At 40.3% G+C, this 21,125-nt stretch overlaps 1 protein-coding gene across 1 annotated transcript in view; it reads right to left on the bottom strand.

Annotated features, from left to right (window-relative positions):
- Positions 1-12,795: 12,795 nt before the first annotated feature.
- LOC126245728 (S-phase kinase-associated protein 2) overlaps positions 12,796-21,125 on the bottom strand; it is a 133,528-nt gene continuing 125,198 nt past the window's right edge. Inside the window, exons 8-9 of the mRNA XM_049948339.1 lie at positions 18,991-19,150; positions 12,796-13,566 (exon numbers count right to left, since the gene is read on the bottom strand). Coding sequence (XP_049804296.1) covers positions 13,380-13,566; positions 18,991-19,150 — 347 coding nt within the window. The 3' untranslated portion in view covers positions 12,796-13,379. The remainder of the gene's footprint in view (positions 13,567-18,990; positions 19,151-21,125) is intronic.

Below are 21,125 nucleotides of genomic sequence, written 5' to 3'. Positions count from 1 at the left end.
ATAATAAAAAAAAGTTGCATGTTTGCAGCTGTATTACCAATTAAAAAAAAGAATTCATTAGAAGGAAAATCACATGCTCAGGCTGAAATTTGTTTATTAAACACGGGTTAAAATTCATTTTCATTTATTTATTTATTTACATTTCACATAGAAGATTAAGTAACAAAACCCTTAGAGTTTATAAACAGAAGTTAATGCAGGTTTGATTTTGGTCAAGTTGATGTAAGTTTAGTCAGTGTTAGAAGTCACGACCTTTAGGCCTAATTTGTTTAGAGGGATGAGTCAGTGTAAACACAACCATAACAGGTCACTAATACATAAAAACAGCTACCAGTGTAATTAATTATAATAGAGCAACCAAGTGGGACAAATGTGTATCTTGCATCACTAATACAGAAAAACAGCTATCAGCTTAATTATTGATAATGGTATAACTGCGGGAGACAAATGTGCATGTTGCAATAGGTTAGTTAATAGTTTGAGATTAGTGTGTGGGGGCTGAATAATGGTTTCACTGAGGTGACTGCAGTGTGACAGAAGGTGGGATTCATAGTGAGGCTGTTCCATGGATAAATAGGTTATTAAGATGAATAGAAAGAGAGAGGTCTTGCTGCTAGGTAGCACTCAGCCACAGGATAGGTGTATGACAACATTTGCAGGATGTACTCTGTTCAAGGTACCAGGCCACAGTTATTGTAAAACATAGCACTAGCCTTGGCCAAGTAATAGAGGATATTGAGGCACATTCTAGGGATCTGAGAGAAGAGAACCATGTCTTGACAACTGAGGGAGCAGACAACAGCCTGGTCAAAAAGAGACAATACAGTACCAGGAATGACCTTGAGAAGCTACGTGCAGCAACATCACAAACAAGCGTGGGATCCAGCAGTGAAACAATCAACCCTGGATGAACAAAGCCATCAGGAGCATTTACCAGGAACTGACAAATGAGGTCACATTGGTGCTGTGTCAGCTGCTGCTAGTGGGAGGTGGGACTACACAAGACATTGCCTACAACAGGAAGAGGCAAGACAGATTAGCCGTACTGATGGCTGGAAACAAAACGGGGTAGAGGGCGGGGCATACTGTCACCAATGGTAGAATTTATGTGATTAAAGGTGAGAGAGGTAAGCCTTTTTTAGGTTAAACATCTCATTCATTAAAAGGCGCCCTGGTAAATAAAATGCCTAAAACAAAGAAACTTCTTTGAATGACTTTATCACTATGCATAAGATCATTAGAGAACTATGTATTATGTCTATGAGGACCGTGCAAAAACAGGAATCCATACATTGAAATGCAATGTCGTGTGGTGAGGGCCTCCCAGCAGGTAGACCTAAACGCCTGGTGCAAGTCTTTTGAGGTGACGCCATTTCGGTGACATGCGCATTGATGAGGATGAAATAATGATGATGAAAATGACACAAACACCCAGAATCTCCAACCCAGTCAGGAATCGAACCTGGGCCCTCTTGCATGAGAAGCCGACGCACTGCCCATTCAGCTATGGTGGCGGACATCCATATGTTAAACATAGGACTATAAATTAACAGTCAATTCTGTATGAAAAATGTGGAGAAATGAGAATGATTGTGTATGTAAATTAATGTAAAGTTAAATTCTACTGATATCAGCAGTTTCTGCTTAGAAAAACAATTGGAAGCCAGTGCTTGTTAACTGATACTACAAGAAAAGTTGTCGATAATTTTTGAAGTATGTGAGTTGTCATTATGCCACCAAGCAGACAAAAGAAAGGAAATTATAGTCTGGGGAGATCTTTAATATTACTTTCCTGGAATGTTCAGATAAAAGGAATGATTTGGAAACATTACTTAACACTTATAACATGTGTTCTGTTAATCTTCCTACAGTATTAAACAGGAAAGCAAAAACTAATAGACAACATTTTTGTACGTGATCTTAATAACATGTGGTGACATAGCTCCGTGGAGTCGCCCAGAACAATATCGCTGCCCTGAGGCTGCTAAACTAACTTCTATGGACCTGTAGTTAGTTAGCTCTGATTGATGTTTGTGACAACATGCTTTGTACATTGTAGGACAATAAAATATATCTGTGTGGAATAGTACGACCTGTTATCTGTTGTTACATGTAACTGCTATCCCAAGTGTCATACTTCCTATAGTGGTGCCAGAAATTTCAACCGTGCCTTGTTTAAAATGTAAAACCTCTTGCGCCAGTCCATTGTAATGCGACAGCTACCTCCAGCTCAACCTTTCCTACTCCGAGGGATGTCACACTCTCCTCTTCATCAGAGCTCCTGAACTTCACTAACTTTCCATGCCTTAGTTTGGTACAATTTCGTCAAAGCTGAGCAAAACCTCCGATTCAGCAGTGTGTAGTGAACCGACGAAAATGCTTCCACTGTTTCCACGTCTACCGTGTCAAACTCTTGCCACTTCACACCAAACCGGCTGATGACGTGTCTTGAATTCTCAATGTGTCATTATCAGTGATAGCAGTGTAATGGCTGGGTGACTATTTACCTACCATTTCTGCTACAACGAATTAGATTCTGCATGAACAATGGCTTCCTGCCACCCCATTCCTCAGTACACATAGTGCCCTGAACTTTCACGCAGGAAATAATGGCATTTATTCCCATGGACATTCCTTTGGTTCCAGTGAATTAACGTGCATTAATATTCCCAGTGTTTTGCAAAACTATATGGACATCCACCAGAATGCTACAACAGTTGGTCAACAATGGCCCCGCTAAACAATCCTCAAATCGTTTCGAACTATTTACCACATCCCGGACAAAATAACGTGGGTTCGAGAGGTCTTCCTGGCTGTAAAAGTGAATTGCCCAACACGGACTATATCATCAAGCAACATTCGCAATCTTTATCTGTGTCGTGATGGCCACCACATCACCTGAGTGACGTCACAACTCTGCCACCCACACCATGTTTGCTTGCAGCTGGCACCACTACACACAACGCACAGGCACTCTAACTCCTCCTCGTTTAGTGCCACGATTCAATGCAACTGCCTTACTAGATTCATAACCTCATGAGCATATCACATACTCACTGCATCCAGCAGCTTCTGTGGACCAGCATTACAAATCACAACCACTGATTATGTCTACCTTCATGCTTGGCTCGCGTCTAACATGCTGCACATGTCTGTTTCAGTATGACGCACTCCACCCTGACTCTTCTGCATTTCTCTACCATTTGACAAAGCGCCACTCCCAATGCTTCCGCACTTGCTGTGTCGCATATCTCTTCACCACTTTATAATGCATCCACAATGCCTCCTCTCCTGCCACATCTACTATGCTGGGCTATGCTCACATCATGATGGTGCAAGCCTAAAATAACCGTGGCCCTTAGCATTCTGCACGTCCTCGGTCGAAACGCCCCTTGTTGGACATGGACTCACCTACATATGATTCGCACCTAGTGAGTGCCTAATGCAGTCTGCAGGCATCACTAAGGACAATGACAAATTTGCAGTACTTCTCAACCACCTCGGTGATATCATCGATCTCATTAGTTACTTTCTGCTTCCTGTGCACACACAAACAATTATGAGACTGTCAAAGCACTTCTGGTTCAATGCCTATCCTGTTTACCAGAGCAACAACTTCATATAGTTATAAGTGAAACCTCACTGTCACAGTACGCCTTCTGCGCTGTGGTGCTAGCTTTGCCTGCAAATTGATACGAGCCTACACCCGGATCGTGCCCTGTAAATCTTATGGCTATTATAACTGCCGGAGGGCATTCAAATGGTCATGTTTAAGTACAAGGATGCTCAAGTAGATTTCAAACTACACCTGGCTGACATAATGCTAGCACTCTAACAGCATCACTTGTTTATTAATTCTCTTCATAACCATACTACAGCTGACAAAGACCTCAACTACAATGCTGACAACATACGACCCCGGGCGGGCCTAGACAATGACGTGGCTGCAGTCCCAGCCACTACATTGCACCTCCTACCGTACAGACACCGGCCATCTTATGTCGACCTTGACTTGCTGAACCTAGCCAATCTGGCACCTGCTACTGCTCCATGGGGTCTGCCAGCTGACAAACATAAACAAACACCTACAGTGCAGACTAACATTTGTGTGCCTCCAGCCAGTCACTGACCCATACGTGACAGTCAAAACAATGCGAGTCGGCCAGGCACTATGCCTAACCATGCGCACTGCCTGTGCTGGTTCCACAATCACTTCGGCTCCAGCGCACTACATTGTAGACAGCCTTGCTCATACCCAAAGATCTCTCAGTCTGATACCAGTGCACCAGGTCACTTGTCCTCTTTAGATCGCCATAGATCACTACTTTGTGATAGTGCTGCAGGTCTCATTCCTGATCGGATGGCTCTCACTTCTTCGTTTACGACACACAACTGAATTCTTACCTTCTGGTTGACAATGATGTCAATGTCAGCACGATTCCACTGTCTTTTGCTCCCCCTACACTTTTATCTCGTCCATGCAACTGTGCGCAGCTGATGACCCCCTTGATACCAGTGCCTGGCACCACCTCCATCACTTTCGGTCTCAGCAACCACACACATATGCCCTGGATGTACTTGGTTGATACGGTGGAACCCATGGTTAGGAGCCAACTTCCTCAGACACTATCATTTACCACCAGACCTGAACAGTGCTCTTCTCCTGCAGCACTATGACCAGGCTGACGGTGAGTCAGCTTCAAACATTTCAATAGCAACTCACCGTTCTACAATATCTACATCCACTGCCCAACAACGAAGATACAATGTCAGACTCAAGACATGTCAGTCAAGTGCCATTACCTAATGGTGCTCGCCCTATCACACCCGTGTTATTGATGGTGCCTCCGTGACTGGTTTGTCTGCTGACTATGGTGTTACAACACCTGTTGCTATGCCCTTGGCCCCAACTGCAAGCCAGCCCATCCAGCCATAGACTATTTGTACCATCCGTGATGGGATGCATCAACACAATCCCAGGCCCGCCGGTCCGCTGTTGTCCCTGCACCTACCTCCCACAAACTTAAAGTGGCAAAAGCCACCATGAATGAACTCTTGCATGCTGGTATTGTACGGCCATCTGACAGTATGTGGGCTTCTCCTATCAAGCTTCTATTCAAAGAGGATAACACTCGGCGACTGTGTGGTGATTATCGGTACCACAATGCCCAGACTATAAAAGACAGTTACCCTGTATCAAACTTACAAGAGTTTGCTCACAAGCTTGTTGCTGGCACTATATTCCATGTTGTTGACTGTAAAACTGCCTATTTACAGATACTTATGGCTGATGAGGATATATGAAAAACTGCAATTATCCCACCATTTGGTCCGTTCAAGTTTTTATTTGTCATATGGGTTCAACCATGCAGCTCAGACCTGGCAGAGATTCATTGAACTCCTATTTAATGCGTCCTTCTGCTATATTTACATAGATGACGTGATAATTTTCTTGCAGTCTCCCGATGAACACAAGATTAATTTTCGTACCGTGTTGGACAAGTTAGGGGCACACAGAATCATAAATAATAACAATAAATGCCAACTATGGCAATTCTGTGTCACCTTCATTGGATATTTGGTTGACACTTTGGGGATATGCCACACGTAAGAACAAAAGGGAACAAATCTGCCTCCTCCTCCCCCCCCCCCCCCCCCCGACTATCATGACTACTACATTTCCTTAGAGTCATCAGTTTTTACAAGTGTCATCTCCCATATGCTGCTGAAACACTTGCCCCTGACTGAGCCATTGCGCAGCAAGAACACTATTGGCAAACGCCGCCTGACATGGATGCTTGAAATACAAACCACTTTCGACAAGCTTAAATCTGGTCTTGCACAGGTTATCACCCTTGCCCTTCCATCGCAAGAAACCCACCTTGTGATCACCACAGACACCAACGACTGTACGGCTGGCACGGTACTGCAATAAGAGATCACTGGCGTAACACAGCCACTGTGTTAGTTGGCTGGAAGGTTGAAATAATCAGAAGAAGTGGTCAACTTTTGATAGAGAGCTCTTGGCCATCTATAAGGTTATCTGCATTTCCAGGATGACACTGAAGGATTATCTGTAACCATTTGCACCGACCACAAGACTCTTGCAATGTGATCAAAAACTCTTCTGTTAATCCCAAGCCACCTCAGCCTGGTCTCGCAATTTATTACCGACATCAGACATGTCTGAGGTGAAGAAAACAGTCACGGACTACCTGTCTCACTTGGCAGCCACATCCATTCGGCTGGACTTTGATCTTATCACTGACACACAGGCCATTGCTGACCTACAGCAACTACTCACCGGACAAGACACTGAGCTACAACTACTACAGTGCTCTCTGCCAGGAGCCATCAAACCTGTTTGGTGCGATGTGTTGTGCGAGATAAGGCCATTAGCCCTGAAATCCTATCGTAAAACTGCTTTCAGCCTGCTACACAATCTGACACATCCCACATTCAAATTAGTCATGGGACGTTTAGACTGGCCCAAGGTTAAGCAGGATTGCATTTCATGGACCAGGACATGCATCCCTTAACAGGCAAAGGTAGAATGCCACATTCAGCCCCCCCTTTGAGAAAATCCTCGTCCCAAACATGTTCATATTGATTTAGTCGAGCCACTCCCCAAGTCGCAGGGTTCAAAGTCAGTCTTATGCTTGACTGACTGTATGACGCATTGGGTTGAGGCCGCCGCATTATAAGACATTTCAGCCCACACAGTTGTCAGTTGTCAAGGCCTTTGTTTGCAATTGGATTACGAGGTTCGGCTGCCCTACATCGCTAACAACAGACCAAGGCTGGCAATATGAGTGTCTTGTTCAAAGAACTGTGCTGACTTTGTGGATGCCATTGTTTCCATACGAGTGCTCACCACCCACAGTCGAATGGCCTAGTGAAACAATGGCACTCTATGCTCAAGGCAGCATTAATCTGCCACTTGCAGTCGTGGACTGTTGCCCTACTCTGGGTGCTTCTCTGAATTAGGACTGCTCATAAAGAAGATTTGAAAGCCTCGCTTGCTGAGGTCCTATATGATGAGATGCTCTGCCTCACTGCATAATTTGTCACTCAAGCTGTAGCTACAGTGGACAATGACTGACTGGAATTAATGCAGTGAGTTCGTGAGCATATACACATCATCTGCGAGCCACCGCCTACCCCTCATTCAAAGCCTACAATATTTGTTCACATGGACTTAAACATATGTTTTCACATTATGCTGTGCACAGATGCCATCCAGCATCCTCCCTACATCGGCCCATAATGTGTAGTCAAGCAGGGCACCAACATGTTTGACATCATCATGGGAAAGACCACTACAGTGTCCTTAAACTGACTGAAGCCTGAACGGACTTGAGCAATTCTCTGGTGGCATGCCCTGCATCAGTGCCCCTGCAACCAACAGAGATTCACTTCAAAGAGTACAACTAAATACGAGTCACCTTTTGCTGTAAAATATTGATGTCACCCTACGCAACTCACTGTTTAGTCATCTCTGACAGTTTTGCAAAAAGGCAGGCAGGCTTTACTGTAGTCTCCAAGTCAATCAAACATGCCATGCCCCTACCCTTCTCCACTATTACAGTGGGTTTAACACCTCGCTTCATGACCGACAGAGCCCTCATCACCACTGCCCCTGTATACGCTGCTCCTGCCACTCACTATGCTGTATCTCCTACCACCTTGCGAGCATCTAATCATCATGCCTGGTATGCTACCCTCTCCTCTGTGCCGATGATGTCGTGCCTCTTGCTGCCTCGCCGACTGCAGACCAATATTCCACCATATCGCCATCCCCCTCACCTCAGCCTCCGGCGGCTCCGCCCAATTCACACTTTGGCCGCGCCTTATGCCCACTGGTGCACATTGCAGGTTACAATATTTCAGTGATTAACACCTCCACTGCACCAACATCCCACTAGCGCACACAACTTTCTCTCACATGCTCCACACTATGGGTGGGAGGGGGAGCTGCCAGTGTGGGGACGTAACTCCATGGAGTCGTCTAGAAAAACCTAGCTGCCGTGAGGTAGCTCATCTATCCTCTCAGGACCTGCAGTTAGTTCACTATAATCTATGATGGTGACAATATGCTTTGTACCTTGTACATAATAACATTTATTTTTTTGGAATGGTACATGTTAGTCACTGTTATACATAACTACTACACCGAGTACTGTACTTCATACAAACATAAAAGTTTATCCCGTAGAGAATCGTCTCTGACCATGATGCACAACTAGTCATACCAAACAACTTACCCGATTAAAATGAAGTGGTACCATGGGAAACCGTAATTAATGAACAGACAACAGAAAGTTTCAAGGCAGCCTTACAAGACACTGACTGGAGGTGTGTGTATAATGGAATACACACCAATCACAAATATAATATTTTTACATACAGGTTACTATCAGTCTTTAACAACTGCTTTAGGGATTAAAATCATGTTCAAGTAAAATGAAATTGAAATAGTTAGGACGACCAGAAGTAGGATTAATTTCATATTAAAGGAAATAGTGTGCTGTCTCAAGAAAACTTATTTTTAATCCTAAATCTCTGCACAATGTCTGAAGTCAGTAATTCAGATAATGAAATTAAATTTATATGGCTTAGTTAAAAGGGAAACATAACAGTTAAGGAATGTGAGGACGTCACTATTAATGCAAAAGCCAAATAATAAATCATAATGGTTAGAAGGCAATCATATTTAAAAATCATTTCCTTGAAGCAGCTCAGAAAATGGACATCGACAGTTCAAGAAATAAAGTAATAGAACGTCATATAGCATCACTTCTGGGGTAACATCACTGAGGGGGGGGGGGGGGGGGGGGGGGAAAGAAAGAAAGGAAAGGAGAAAAAAAAAAAAAAAAAATCAGGCAAGTGCAAGCAGTATCTGCATTCTGAGGCTCCCATACAAACTTAATTTTGTATACAAACACTTCATTAATATGTTTTAATGGGTGATATCTTCTCATTGCACTGACTTAGAAGCTTAATTTTTTTTACATTACCAATGGACTAAAGACCTTAGTATTTGACAAATTTCAATGTAATACCTATCTGTTCCCTGTGAAAAAAAGGGGTCTTCACAGATGGACAGACAGATTGACAAAGCATCCAATAATGGCTCTACTTTTACTGATTGAGGTATGGAAGCCTGAAAAGTTATTGTTCCACAGAAGCAGAAGAATAAAGTGTTGTGTCCACTCTTAAATCTCTTGTAGACACTTCTTTTAAACAGTTGGGCATACTGACAGTACATTTATTCTCTTCTGTAGTTTGTAGTCAACAAACATTCAATCACAGTTTGGAAACAACATCATTCATAAAAATAACAGGAAAAATGGTTTATACTATTAACCACTAACCCGCAGTGTGGCACAGAAAGGAACGAGGCATTCAGCCATAAAAAAGTTTTGGCCATCTAATGAGCAATGTAAGGAACTTCACGGGTAATAAAACTATCTTATTTCCCAGACAATGAGCCAACCCTGAATATAAGATGACCCTTTTTTGAAGAGCTTGCCTTAGAAATTTTTATTTCTCACATCAAATTTGTAAAACATTTTATTGATAAGGTATCTTAAGAACACCTAAAAACATTAACACTACCTATTTAAAAGAGTCATACTGTTTTCTTAGATTATACAGTGTAGGACAGACATGCATGTAGTTTTTCAGTAAAAACTGCAAGAAGTCTCTGATCTAGAGTAGTTATGCATTGTAACTTAATTCCATCCCTCTTCATCATCATGCATCAGCTTGTACTTTTTAATTCCCAATTTGGTCCTCAAAGCATGGCATGTAGAACTACCAACAATAAATCATTATTCATTTGATGCATCTACAAACTTTTGCATCTGTGAAATCAAATTTTCTTCCCACTGCATTGTTGTTTGTCATCTGTGTCAAAACTGCCACTAACTTAAAATTACTTTTGTATTGTTTAAGTTGTGAACAGCACACTCTTAGATAAAAATTTCTCAACAGAGTGACAGCTGTGATTTGCATCTATTAGCTATCGCCACAATTTACTGTTCCTACAGTATTAAGCAAAGGAATAACAATATGTTATTCTATCAGCTCCTCACTGCTGAATTTTCAGAAATTGAAGACTTTGGGCTAAGAGTGCTCCACGTCATTTGTTGCCAACCTGAAAATCAACAATGGTGTCAAGGAATAACTGCTCTGGCACCACTGTTGAACCTCTTGTTTCATTTATGATCCCATGTTTTGGCTGTGCTGTGTGAACCTAACTATGTCAAAGTTCACGTGTCTCCCATAGAAATGTATACTACTGGTGCTGCTGAGAATTTGTTCATTTATAAAATTGTTCAGGTCAAATTACATTTAGATTCAGACAACCTGCTGTATTAACTGGGCAGAGATCTAAAATAAGCAACGTATGCAAGAAGCATTCCCACCGTTGCTACCTTGACAAAATTGGTGCTGCATGAATTTGCATTTTTATACATTTAGAGCAATCTGCCGTTCATCACACCACCTAAAAATTCTGTCTTGACATCTTGTCTCATCCTACTAAAGACAACATTGTCCTGCAAGCGACAGCAACATCAGCAAACAGTCCTGATAGCTGTGGCTTCAGCTGCCAGAGGCTGCAGAGTGTGTGTATGTGTGTGTGTGTGTGTGTGTGTGTGTGTGTGTGTGTGTGTGTGTGTGCGCGCGCTTAACACCTCCACTATATGATGAGTAGCAAGTTTCCTCTTCATGTATTGTGTATTGTTACATTCCATCCTGGATTTTCCATTGCTTGCACCCCCATCTGCCACAGTGTATATGTATGTGTGTAAGGAGAAAAAGAGCAGTCATATCACGTTTTCTGGAGGCACTCCTGATGGTACCTTTGCCTCTGATGAACACACCGCAGAACAATATACTGGGTTCGATCACATAAGAAGTCTTTCAGCCACTAACATATCTGAGGATCTATTCTTTATGCTCAGACATTTGTTAACAGTCAGCAGTGTCAAATGCTTTCCAGAGATTTAGAAATATGGAACATAGCCTGCTACCCTTTATATATGGTTTGTACGCCACTGTGAAACAAGAGAGTAAGCCCAGTTTCACACGAGCAATCTGGTCTAAATCCGTATCGATATGCAGATTGGAGCTCTTCTCTCTCAAGGATATTTGTTATACTCAAACTTTTAATGTGCTCAAGAATTCTGGAGCACACAAGTGTTAAAACATATTGGCCTGTAATTTTGAGAGGCATGTACTTTTACCATTTTCCTGCATGGGAGTCACATACACTTTCTTCAGTCTCTTGGAACTTTCCACCTGGTGCAACTTCCGATACATGCAAGCTAAGTAATGGCCAACCAGAGTGTAAAACGAATTGTGGGTTCCATTTGGACCTAGCAACTTATTTGTTCTGAACTCTTTCACCTGCTTTTCGACACCAGGGATGCTACTACTATGCCCTACATGTGGGAGGTGGTCAAACGATGTTATGCCTGTACAACCCTACGTGTACGATTTTCTAAATACAAAATTTAGAATTTCAGCTTTCCCTTTGCTGCCTTCTTCTGCCAAATCAGATTGGTCTAGAAATGATTGCACAGGAGGCTTCAACACACTTAGCGACTTCATGCAGGAACACAATTTTCTAGGATTCTCAGCATGTCATTTTGGTAACCTATGACTGCGGAATTTGTCTTATGCTTCTTTCATGGCTCATTTCATGAACAGCTGAATTTCTACTAACTTTCACCTGCTGACATTTGTGTCTTTTTTTTTAACAGAGACTGCAACAATCTTTTTTCCTCAGTAATTTTGTCATTAAACGTAGGTGGGTCTTTTTCATCCATAATTCGCTTACTTGGCACATATTTCTCAAGAGTACGATTTACACTTTAAACTTGATCCGTTATTCCTGTATGTTCATCATATTAGAACTAATTCACACCTGTTCATTAAGTGAGATATTAACAGCCACTTATTTGCTCTATCCAGGGTAAAACCTCTCCTAGCCTTCTTGATGGATTTAGTAACCACTGTAGCCCAAACCTTTCTCCTATAACCAGCTTCACCCAATACAGCCACTCAACCGAAGTGAACTATGTCACTAGAATGTAGCCAGCTGTGACAGTGTAGTCATGCAAGTGGATGTGTATTCTGTTACTAGTTTGCTCAGGAGGGGGACACTGTCTGGAAGCTTAGAAATGTTCTGTGTTGTTTCTGCAACATTAAGTACATTCACACATGAGAGAGTGAGAATATGCAAGGGGTATCACTCTTAATGCACGTCCAGGAAGTATCTTATATGGCCCATTTGTGTAACATTGTAGCTATCACACTGTAGTCTACACTTGTCACACTGTTCTACTACCGAAGTGACCACTGAAACTATAGGGACTGATGGGGACAAAAATTTGATAAACAAAAATTCAAAATAATGGTTTTATTACAAACATACCACAGACTTGATGATCAAATGATCACCCAGTCACATAACATAGATCCAGTTCCATTTACACTAACCAGTACAACACATCTGAAATTTAACATAAAAAAATGTTACAACCAATAGCATAAAATGAGGGGTTGTTGCAAATACTCAGCTGATAATTATGCAGTTAACTTCAATATTACACTTTACAAACATATTACACAGCTGAAAAGAATATTTCTGGAAGGTTCGCAACAAATTTATGTAAACTTATTCTTAAAAAAACACACTCACACTTACAGATAAAACAGGTCTAAAAAATATGACAGATTTCATATCCAATACGAAAATGTTTTCAACAACATATTAACAAAAATAAGCTGCAAAAATATTGAATTAAAGTCACTCTCGGGGAAAAAATTTTTCCAGATAGTATGCAGCAAATATACAATGTTAAATTTATCACAGATATTTGAATTTGGATTCTGTTTGGTTAAAAATCGTCACCAACGTGCAAAATTAAAGAATATCCCTGCACAAACAGGCTTCATGTAAATCACAATCTCTTTAACTTTGTTATGTCTGTACAAACAGTAAATACGAATAAACCTTTGTACAAGCTTCTGGCACTAAAGGCAAGTTAATCTGATATTATCACTTGTGGAGGAAGGGACCTTAAATTCAAACCACGCACATGTACAATCCTCAACCGCAGTACAACAAATATTAACTTAAACTAAATAACAATAAATAAACATACTGTCACTTAAAAATGCAAATTCTTCATTTTCACGACACCTTATGAAATACTTTTGCTTTTGAACTATTATGTATGAACACATTCTTAAGCTGTTTCACAGAAACTGAGATCATAGACCTTTCAATTCAATACTTGAGCATATTTCACAACTACTGTTCTATGAAAGTACTACAATCCAAAATCACAAGAATAAGCAGCATGTTAGTCACGTACACGTAAGCCCCATATACTAGTGCGACGTATACCAACCGTAGGGCGGGCAACACTTGAGAAAAGGAACTTGTTTATCTCAACATTTGGTAGTTTTAACTGTATTGCTGCAAGTGCTGGCTTTTGAAAGAGGTTGAATATATCCAGGTATGCCAGTGAAGTAACTGATGCTAACTGGCTATATGAAATAAAAACGCACAAAGAAAATTATTAGTCAGTGAAAGTACTTTAAACAATATTGAAGAGTAAACTTACTTTGTTCAATAATAAAGACAAGTAGCACCATCCTAACAACAGTATTTTGCATGAACAGAACATTAGTGTGTATATGAGGTTTGTCCAAAAGTATTGGACCTTTGGTTGGCAGAAATACATTCATTGGTTTGAAAGAACAGAACTCTCACTCACTTCAAAGCTTATTGGTATCATGCACACTTCTAACAGCACAGACACTATTGTTGGTAACACTCCTGGAAAAGTCTTCTGGAATAATGATGAGTCAAGGCCATCATATTCTGCACTATGTCTTCTCCTGACTCAAATTATGTTCCTTTTAGTGACTTTTCAGATTGGGAAATAGAAGTTACACAGAGGTATGTCATAGGGGCAGACAGCCTGAATAACAACATGAATGTTTTATTTGGCGAGGAAAGTTGAAATAGATGCCCAGAAAGGATGGGTACCAAGTTTTTGTGCCTACAGATCTGACCATTTGCACTGTATAGGACCACGATGGTGAAGAATGACCTCATAATACATTACTTTGTGATCATTTGGCATCATACTCATGATGCACCACCCCATGAATGTAAGAAAATGGTTGATTTGACCTCAATATTTCCACAAAGTTGCAATTTTTATTATTTGTCCTTGGGAATGACAGATGTGTCCATTGTGATGACTGCATCTCTGTTTCTTGGTCATATCCACAAACCGATGTCTCATCACCTGTGCTCACAGTGTTCAGAAATTTGGGGTAATAGCATTTTCCAACATGTCCTATGGTATTTCCAGATGGCATTGCTGCTCCTTCATTGTCAGTAACTTTGGTCCAAGTTTTGCAGATGCTCTCCTCAAGCACAAATTGGTCATAATTGAACGTAGCAGTTCAGCACTTATCTCTAACTCATTCAAGTTCTCCTATTGTGATACAGTGTCCTCCACAACCAAAATCCATGCTTGTTCAACGACATTGCCTTTTAGGCTTATTGTCAATCAGCCTGAATGATGTTTATTGTCCACAGATGGGGCCTTCTTCGATGCGGTTATACCACTCCATTACCCATTAGTTGCTCTCGGCAACCTCCTTGGAAGGCAGCTGAATATTGCAAATAGTTTCAGCTTGTGTATCACCAAGCTTTTGACAAAATTTAATGCAATATCGCTGCTTTACTTCTTTCCGTCGTATTACAACTTACTGAAAACTGACGAGTGCCCACTACGTAACATTACTCATAGGCTGACTTCCTGCAAGTAGCACATTCTGCTAGTGAAAAAAATTCACAACTGCACGTGAATATCCATAACTACACCTTCACCACACACAGCATCGCTTTACGGAGAAAGAAGCAAATTCAATATTTTTTGAACAAACCTCGTAGTTGTCAAAATGTTCTAGTATCACAAATGCCTTGGAAACCACCACATTTTCATTTGAAAATCACACCTATTGTATCCACATTAAAACTTAAATTATTTTCCCTTTTACAGGGATTTCAGTTGGCATTAATAGACTGCATTCAGTTATAACCTCTGAGAAATTACAAACAGATTTTACTTGCAGGACCATGACAATTTTGCAATAAGCACAGGACATGGCTCTATACTGAGAGAAGAATAAATACAAAAAATGACATGGTTGTTTAAGATGTCAATATCAATGGGGATAGTACCAGCTAAAGTTGAATGATAACTGTCACAGCACTCACATGGAATGATTTGGGAGAGAGAAATCAAGATAACTAAGTAGCATAGCTGAGTTATTACGCAAATATTATGTTTGAAATTTCATTTTGATAACATGAAGTGGGCTTTAGCAGAGAAAAGAAGTTAACCATGAGAAAAGTATTCACTTGGTCTTGAAAACAAGATTGTTGTCAAGACAAATGGCGAATAATGTAAAAGCCCTCTTTAAAACATATGCTGTACTATCTTGATACCAAATAAAAACTTGTGCAGCACATACAGATACCTCCGAGTCATTTTCACATTAGCACTTATTAACAAATCTCATTGTAGGGAAGATGTATAGTGATCATGGAATAAGTGTCACCAGCTTGTGAAACAGTCATCTACAAGAGTTTCATATATTAATGCCACATGGGCCCAAAAGCAAACTTTTAAACTAAAAATGTCATGTACAACTATACTGGTGTACCCCAAAATATGTCATATGATTTAGGGAAGGGAGTATGTGAAGTAAACCAGTTTACATGTATCACAGGTAAGGTGGAAAATATTCTAATTAAAAAAGGGAATTGCATTAAACTTATTTTGCAAAATGTGTTTCTATCCTCAATCATTAAAATAATTCACTAATCTTCTTTGTAGATAAGTAAAACGTCATCCATATCAGACAGGTGTGGAGCTGAATGTAACGTGTTTTATGTATTTTAATGTCAGCCTATTAGCCATTAACCAGGAATGGATTTCCAACATACATTTGGGTATTATTGTAGCCCAGCATCATCAAACATATGAAGACCTGATATTTAAGATTCACTACTTGCTCAATATGTACTAGAGTTCTTGTCAAAGAAATTGTTCCAATGTAAGTGAGACTTGCAAACAAAGAAGAGTAATTTTTTTATGGACTGCAATTATGCGAGCTGAAGGATGTGAAAGATATGCAATAGTTCAGAAAGTAGTGAGACAGGGTTGCAACCTATCCCTCATGTCATTCAGTTTATACACAGAGCAAACAGAGAATGAAACCAAGGAGAAATTTGGAAAGAGAAGCAAAGTTCAGGAAGCTTTGGTAATAATTTCATAAATCTGGAAGAGACTGCAACAGACTACAATTAGTTAAATGGAAATGAGACTAAGTAGTAGGTAACTTTGGTATTGGGGCAGCAAACAACTGATGACAGAAGTAAAGAGGATACAAAATTTGATTGCCAATAACAAGCAATGCTTTCCTGAAAAAGTAATGTGTTAACACTGAATATAAATTTAAATAGTAAGAGGCAGTTACAGCTCAAATCATAGTTTATTTTCATTCTACTGGAGGTAACTTCTTTCAGTTATAATAAGTCGTCAGATTATCTTGGTCCTTTGATAATATAACCGATACCAACTGCCTCCAGCAGAATGAAAGTAAATTGTGATTTGAATGTCATTTTTATTTTTATATTGTGTACAATCACTGAAGCACAACGCCTAGTATTCATAAAGTTGAATGTTAAGGAGTCTTTTCTCGAAGTATTTGTTTAGAATGTGGCTGTATGTGGAAGTGAAACACAGAAGAAAACAGAAGCTTTTGGAATATGGTGCTACATAATGCTGAAGGACAGACAGGTAGATCAAATAAACAACGAACAGGTACTAAAGCAAATGGGAAGAGAAAATGACAGGTTGATAGGGCACCTCCTGAGGCAGCAAGAAATAGTTGATGGGATGAGAAGGATCCCCATCTCAAGTCTCCTCTGATTAGGGGTTCCGGATGACATTTCCAATCTCTAACCCTTTCCTAAATCTCTCCAGACCTTTTCCTTCACTCCTCTCTTCCTTCTCCTTCAATCCTTCTTCAGGAGGATGGAAGTTCAGGTTCCTAAAGCTTGTACATGTAAAACCTTTTTTTGTGTGTGTTCTCCTGCTGCCACTTGCTTCAATTACATTATAAATCAAAGTACCAGTAATGGTGAGCAAATACAAATAACAGTGTTTTAATACATTAAAAGATGGCCGCTTTTATCATGAGAATCTTTCTTCTAACATTGTATAGTCAGGCTCCTGGATCAGCAGTTCCTGTATTAAAAACAGCTTTTGGAATACTTGCAGGACACACTGTGTATATTGAACATTTAGTCACAAACACTGGTGATACATAAACATTATAAAAATTAAGAGCGTGTAATGTAATGGTATGGGTAAAAAATCTACACAACATGCAGCAGCAGGAGGAAAGACACAAAAGGTAAGGAAATATGCAAGCTTTTGGACCCAGTGGCTCCTCCTCCTGGCAGAAGGATTGAAGAAGGAAGAAACATGAAGGAAAAGGACAGGCAAGGTTTAGGAAATTGGGAGAGTTGCTGAAAAGTTGCCCAGAACCTCAGGTAGAGGAGGGGGGGGGGGGGGGGGGGGCGACGACGATGACTTACCAGATGGAATGAGAAGGAAAGGCTGACTGTTGGAGACTGCAATGGGTAAGATTTGAAAACATGATAGCTCTGATGTGGAAGAAGGGTAATAAGCAAGACAGAGATTTTGACAAAATATCATGCAAGATGTAATAAGAGTGGAGAGCTAAGTGTATTATATGTGGTAGACAGGTGGAGATGGGGGTGGGGGCAATGAAAAATAGACAAGTCAGAAGATAAAATATATAGAAAACTAAAGGCAGGGAAGAAAGCAATACTTACTGAAAATAAATGCCAAACCGAAGAAATTTACGTAAACGGAGGCCAGGTCGGTGGCGAGAACCAAGGACATGTTATAACGCCAGTTTCCACTTGCGGAGTCCTGAGAAACTCAAGTCTGCTAGAAAAATTGTGTGGGGATTTGTAGGGCACCCCTTGATAGGTCAGCAAACTGTTGTAGTATTAATAATAAAGTTATCGAATTTACTGCCCTCCAGGAAAGTTTTCATGCTCAAATTATTCTTGGGACCAAGAGCTGGCTGAAACCTGAAGTGGAAGGCTCTGAGGTATTTAGTGAGTCATAGAACATACACCAGAAAGACAGATTAGAGGCTATACGAGGGGGAGTGTTCATTGCAGTTGACAAAATTGTCTCTAGTGAAATCAAAGCCGAGCGTGACAGTGAAATCATCTTGTTGTGTATAACAGGTGAAGGTGAAACTAAGTTAACTGCTGGATGTTTTTACCAGCCACCCAATTCCGCTATGAGTGTTCTAGAGTCATTCAAAGAAAGCTACAGTCAACAGCGTACAATTGCCAAAATCATGCAATACTAGTTGGAGGCGACTTTAACATGCCGAATATAGACTGGGATGTCTGGATTCATTGTGGGGTGGGGGTACAGACAGACAAGTCATGTGAAATACTTATGGACATATTTTCTGAAAATTGTCTTGAGCAGCTAGCTCGGCAGCCCACATGCGTGTCGATGAAAAGCCGTTCTGTCAGGTAAAATGGACCTCTTATCAGGGCATGATTTTAGGAAGTTTATGGCCTTGAAGTAGCTTATTAATACATTCGACACGAGGATAGCACAGAGTGGATCAGTAGTACCAAAATATAGCCACTTATGATAAATTTTTAAAAATTAATTGTTTTTGTTGACATTAGTATGTGTAATGTCTACTATAAATCCAACAGCATTGCTTTTTGAGAGTCACATTTTATAGTACTGGCACTAATTCTACCTCAAAAGGATGGCACATAGAACATGTTATCATAAAGAATATTGTGTGATTACTTACTAATATCCAGCTGGTGTTATACCATAACAACGACTGCAAGCAACATACTCTATTTTACTTAGTTGACAAACAGCTGTTAATGTAGCATCAGTCAGGTTAATACAATCACTTAAATCCAATTCTACAAGATCTGGGCACCTGTTAACTAACTGTTCAACATCTGGAAAATAAAAGCAATCAATCAGTTAAAAAAATTGTAGTACTTTTGGTTTACTTGCTAAACACAAACGTGATCATTGAAAGACCTGAACCAATGAAACCCACAAATGTAGTTAGTCCCTATGAACAGAAAATGAGCACGCAAACCACTCTAACACGCTTAAACTTCTAGCTTAAAAGGTAAGGCTGATGTCCAGCATGTAGATGGGGAGGGGGAGTTGTTCTGGTGCAGTTTTATGTTAATGGACAGTGCTCTAGTCAGAAAGAGGTCAGGCTGACTGCATTGCACAACAGTGTTTGGTATGATGAATGTGATGGCTGCACCTCACCATGCATGGCTTATTACTACCCACTGTTAGGCACCTCTCTCTCTCTCTCTCTCTCTCTCTCTCTCTCTCTCTCTCTCTCTCTCTCTCTCTCTCTCTCTCTCTCTACGCGCGCGTGCGTGTGCACTCTGCATGACAATACCACAGTCATTTCCTAGCAATGAACCACCAGTTTCTAGATAAAAAGTCAATATAACATCATCCACCTTAGTCATTTGATATATCAGCTCCTGAATATTTTCTCTTTCCAGTACTTAAAACAGGGTGTGACTCTAGTACATCCAGAAAGTTATGATCCACAAATTCTTAACGAAAAGAAGCTTCTGACAGTGACACAGCGAGATTGCAAACTAATACTGCACCAATTATTGCTTCTAATGGATTCTATTTTGTGGAAGTAAACATTTAAAACAGTTAGACCTTTGATTTTGAATTTGTTAGACTAGGAACTTTTTTGACAGCACTGTGCATATAGTCAGCATCAAGTTCAGTTAGAATAAATATTCAGTAACTATCAGCAACAGTCAGGATGATGATCACCATGTTCTCTGGGTTCAGAGCAAGGGGTAATCCAACAGCATTTTACTTGATATGAAAGATTTTGAACTGCTCAGGGTTGCGATCAATTGATAACAGTAAGAGACAGCAAGTCTGCAACAGGATATAACTAACACAAAAACATACCATCAGTAATCTTTTGTGCGTGTTAAGGTTTGTATGAACATTCAGCAACAATTGACTTTTGCCAATGATTTCCTGCTTTGACATCACATGTATGGTGGGTACAGACTCATTTGCTGTGCAAACATAACCAAACCAAATGCAGAGGAGTTTTTTTTCTACTATCCATGTTTTGTGCCTGATGAATTTTAAAATATAATATCAAACACAATGATCAACCATTTTATAGCTCCTTCAGGTAAGGCAACTAGGGAACCTACTTACTGAAAGTAAGGCCCAGAGAACCTACTGAATCTTTCAAATATGACATGGTGTCATATTCAAGTTTCAGGAAGATTAACATCAATGTCACGGTTAAGAAGAACACACACCAATTTCTCACACTAAAATTTTGAACTGGTTTTCCTTACACATCCAACCTGCTAGTTTCCAACTACAACTGCCACGCAAATGCTGAGAGAGCAGAAGAAGGGCAGGAAATTTAAAAATCCTCAAACTAGGAACATTTAATGGGATGCCCACTGTATCTTACGATATTTACAACCATTCAAGAAATTCACAATTAAAGTTACTTTAGGAATACAATTCTTTGACATGGTCAGGTTATGCCTGGTGGTCTTCTGAATCTACACTAAAAGTGAATAAGAAACTGCTCAATTCCATGATCCAGACAAGGCTGCAATTGACAAACCAACCTAAGGCATTAGTCCAAACAAATAGCAAAAGCAACACTATTCACAATGCAGATATGGACCCTTCCCAAGTTTTAATTGAATAGCATGTTTTGCGTCCTTGTAAGGGAATTGTGCTCCATGACAGATTAAAAAGAATTCTCGGTGCAGAGAGAGATGTCACAGAGAGTGTTAAATTCCCTATCACGTAGAGAGAGTGTAGTTTTAAACTATTTCATTCTTACAGCTTGTGTGTTACCCACTTCCTTCAGCAATTGTTTGACTGACAAACATGGGT

This window comes from Schistocerca nitens, chromosome 1, assembly GCF_023898315.1.
Source record: "Schistocerca nitens isolate TAMUIC-IGC-003100 chromosome 1, iqSchNite1.1, whole genome shotgun sequence".
NCBI lineage: Eukaryota > Metazoa > Arthropoda > Insecta > Orthoptera > Acrididae > Schistocerca > Schistocerca nitens.
The sequence above is the reverse complement of the archived record's forward strand: the minus strand, read 5'-3'. Positions and strand labels throughout refer to the sequence as shown.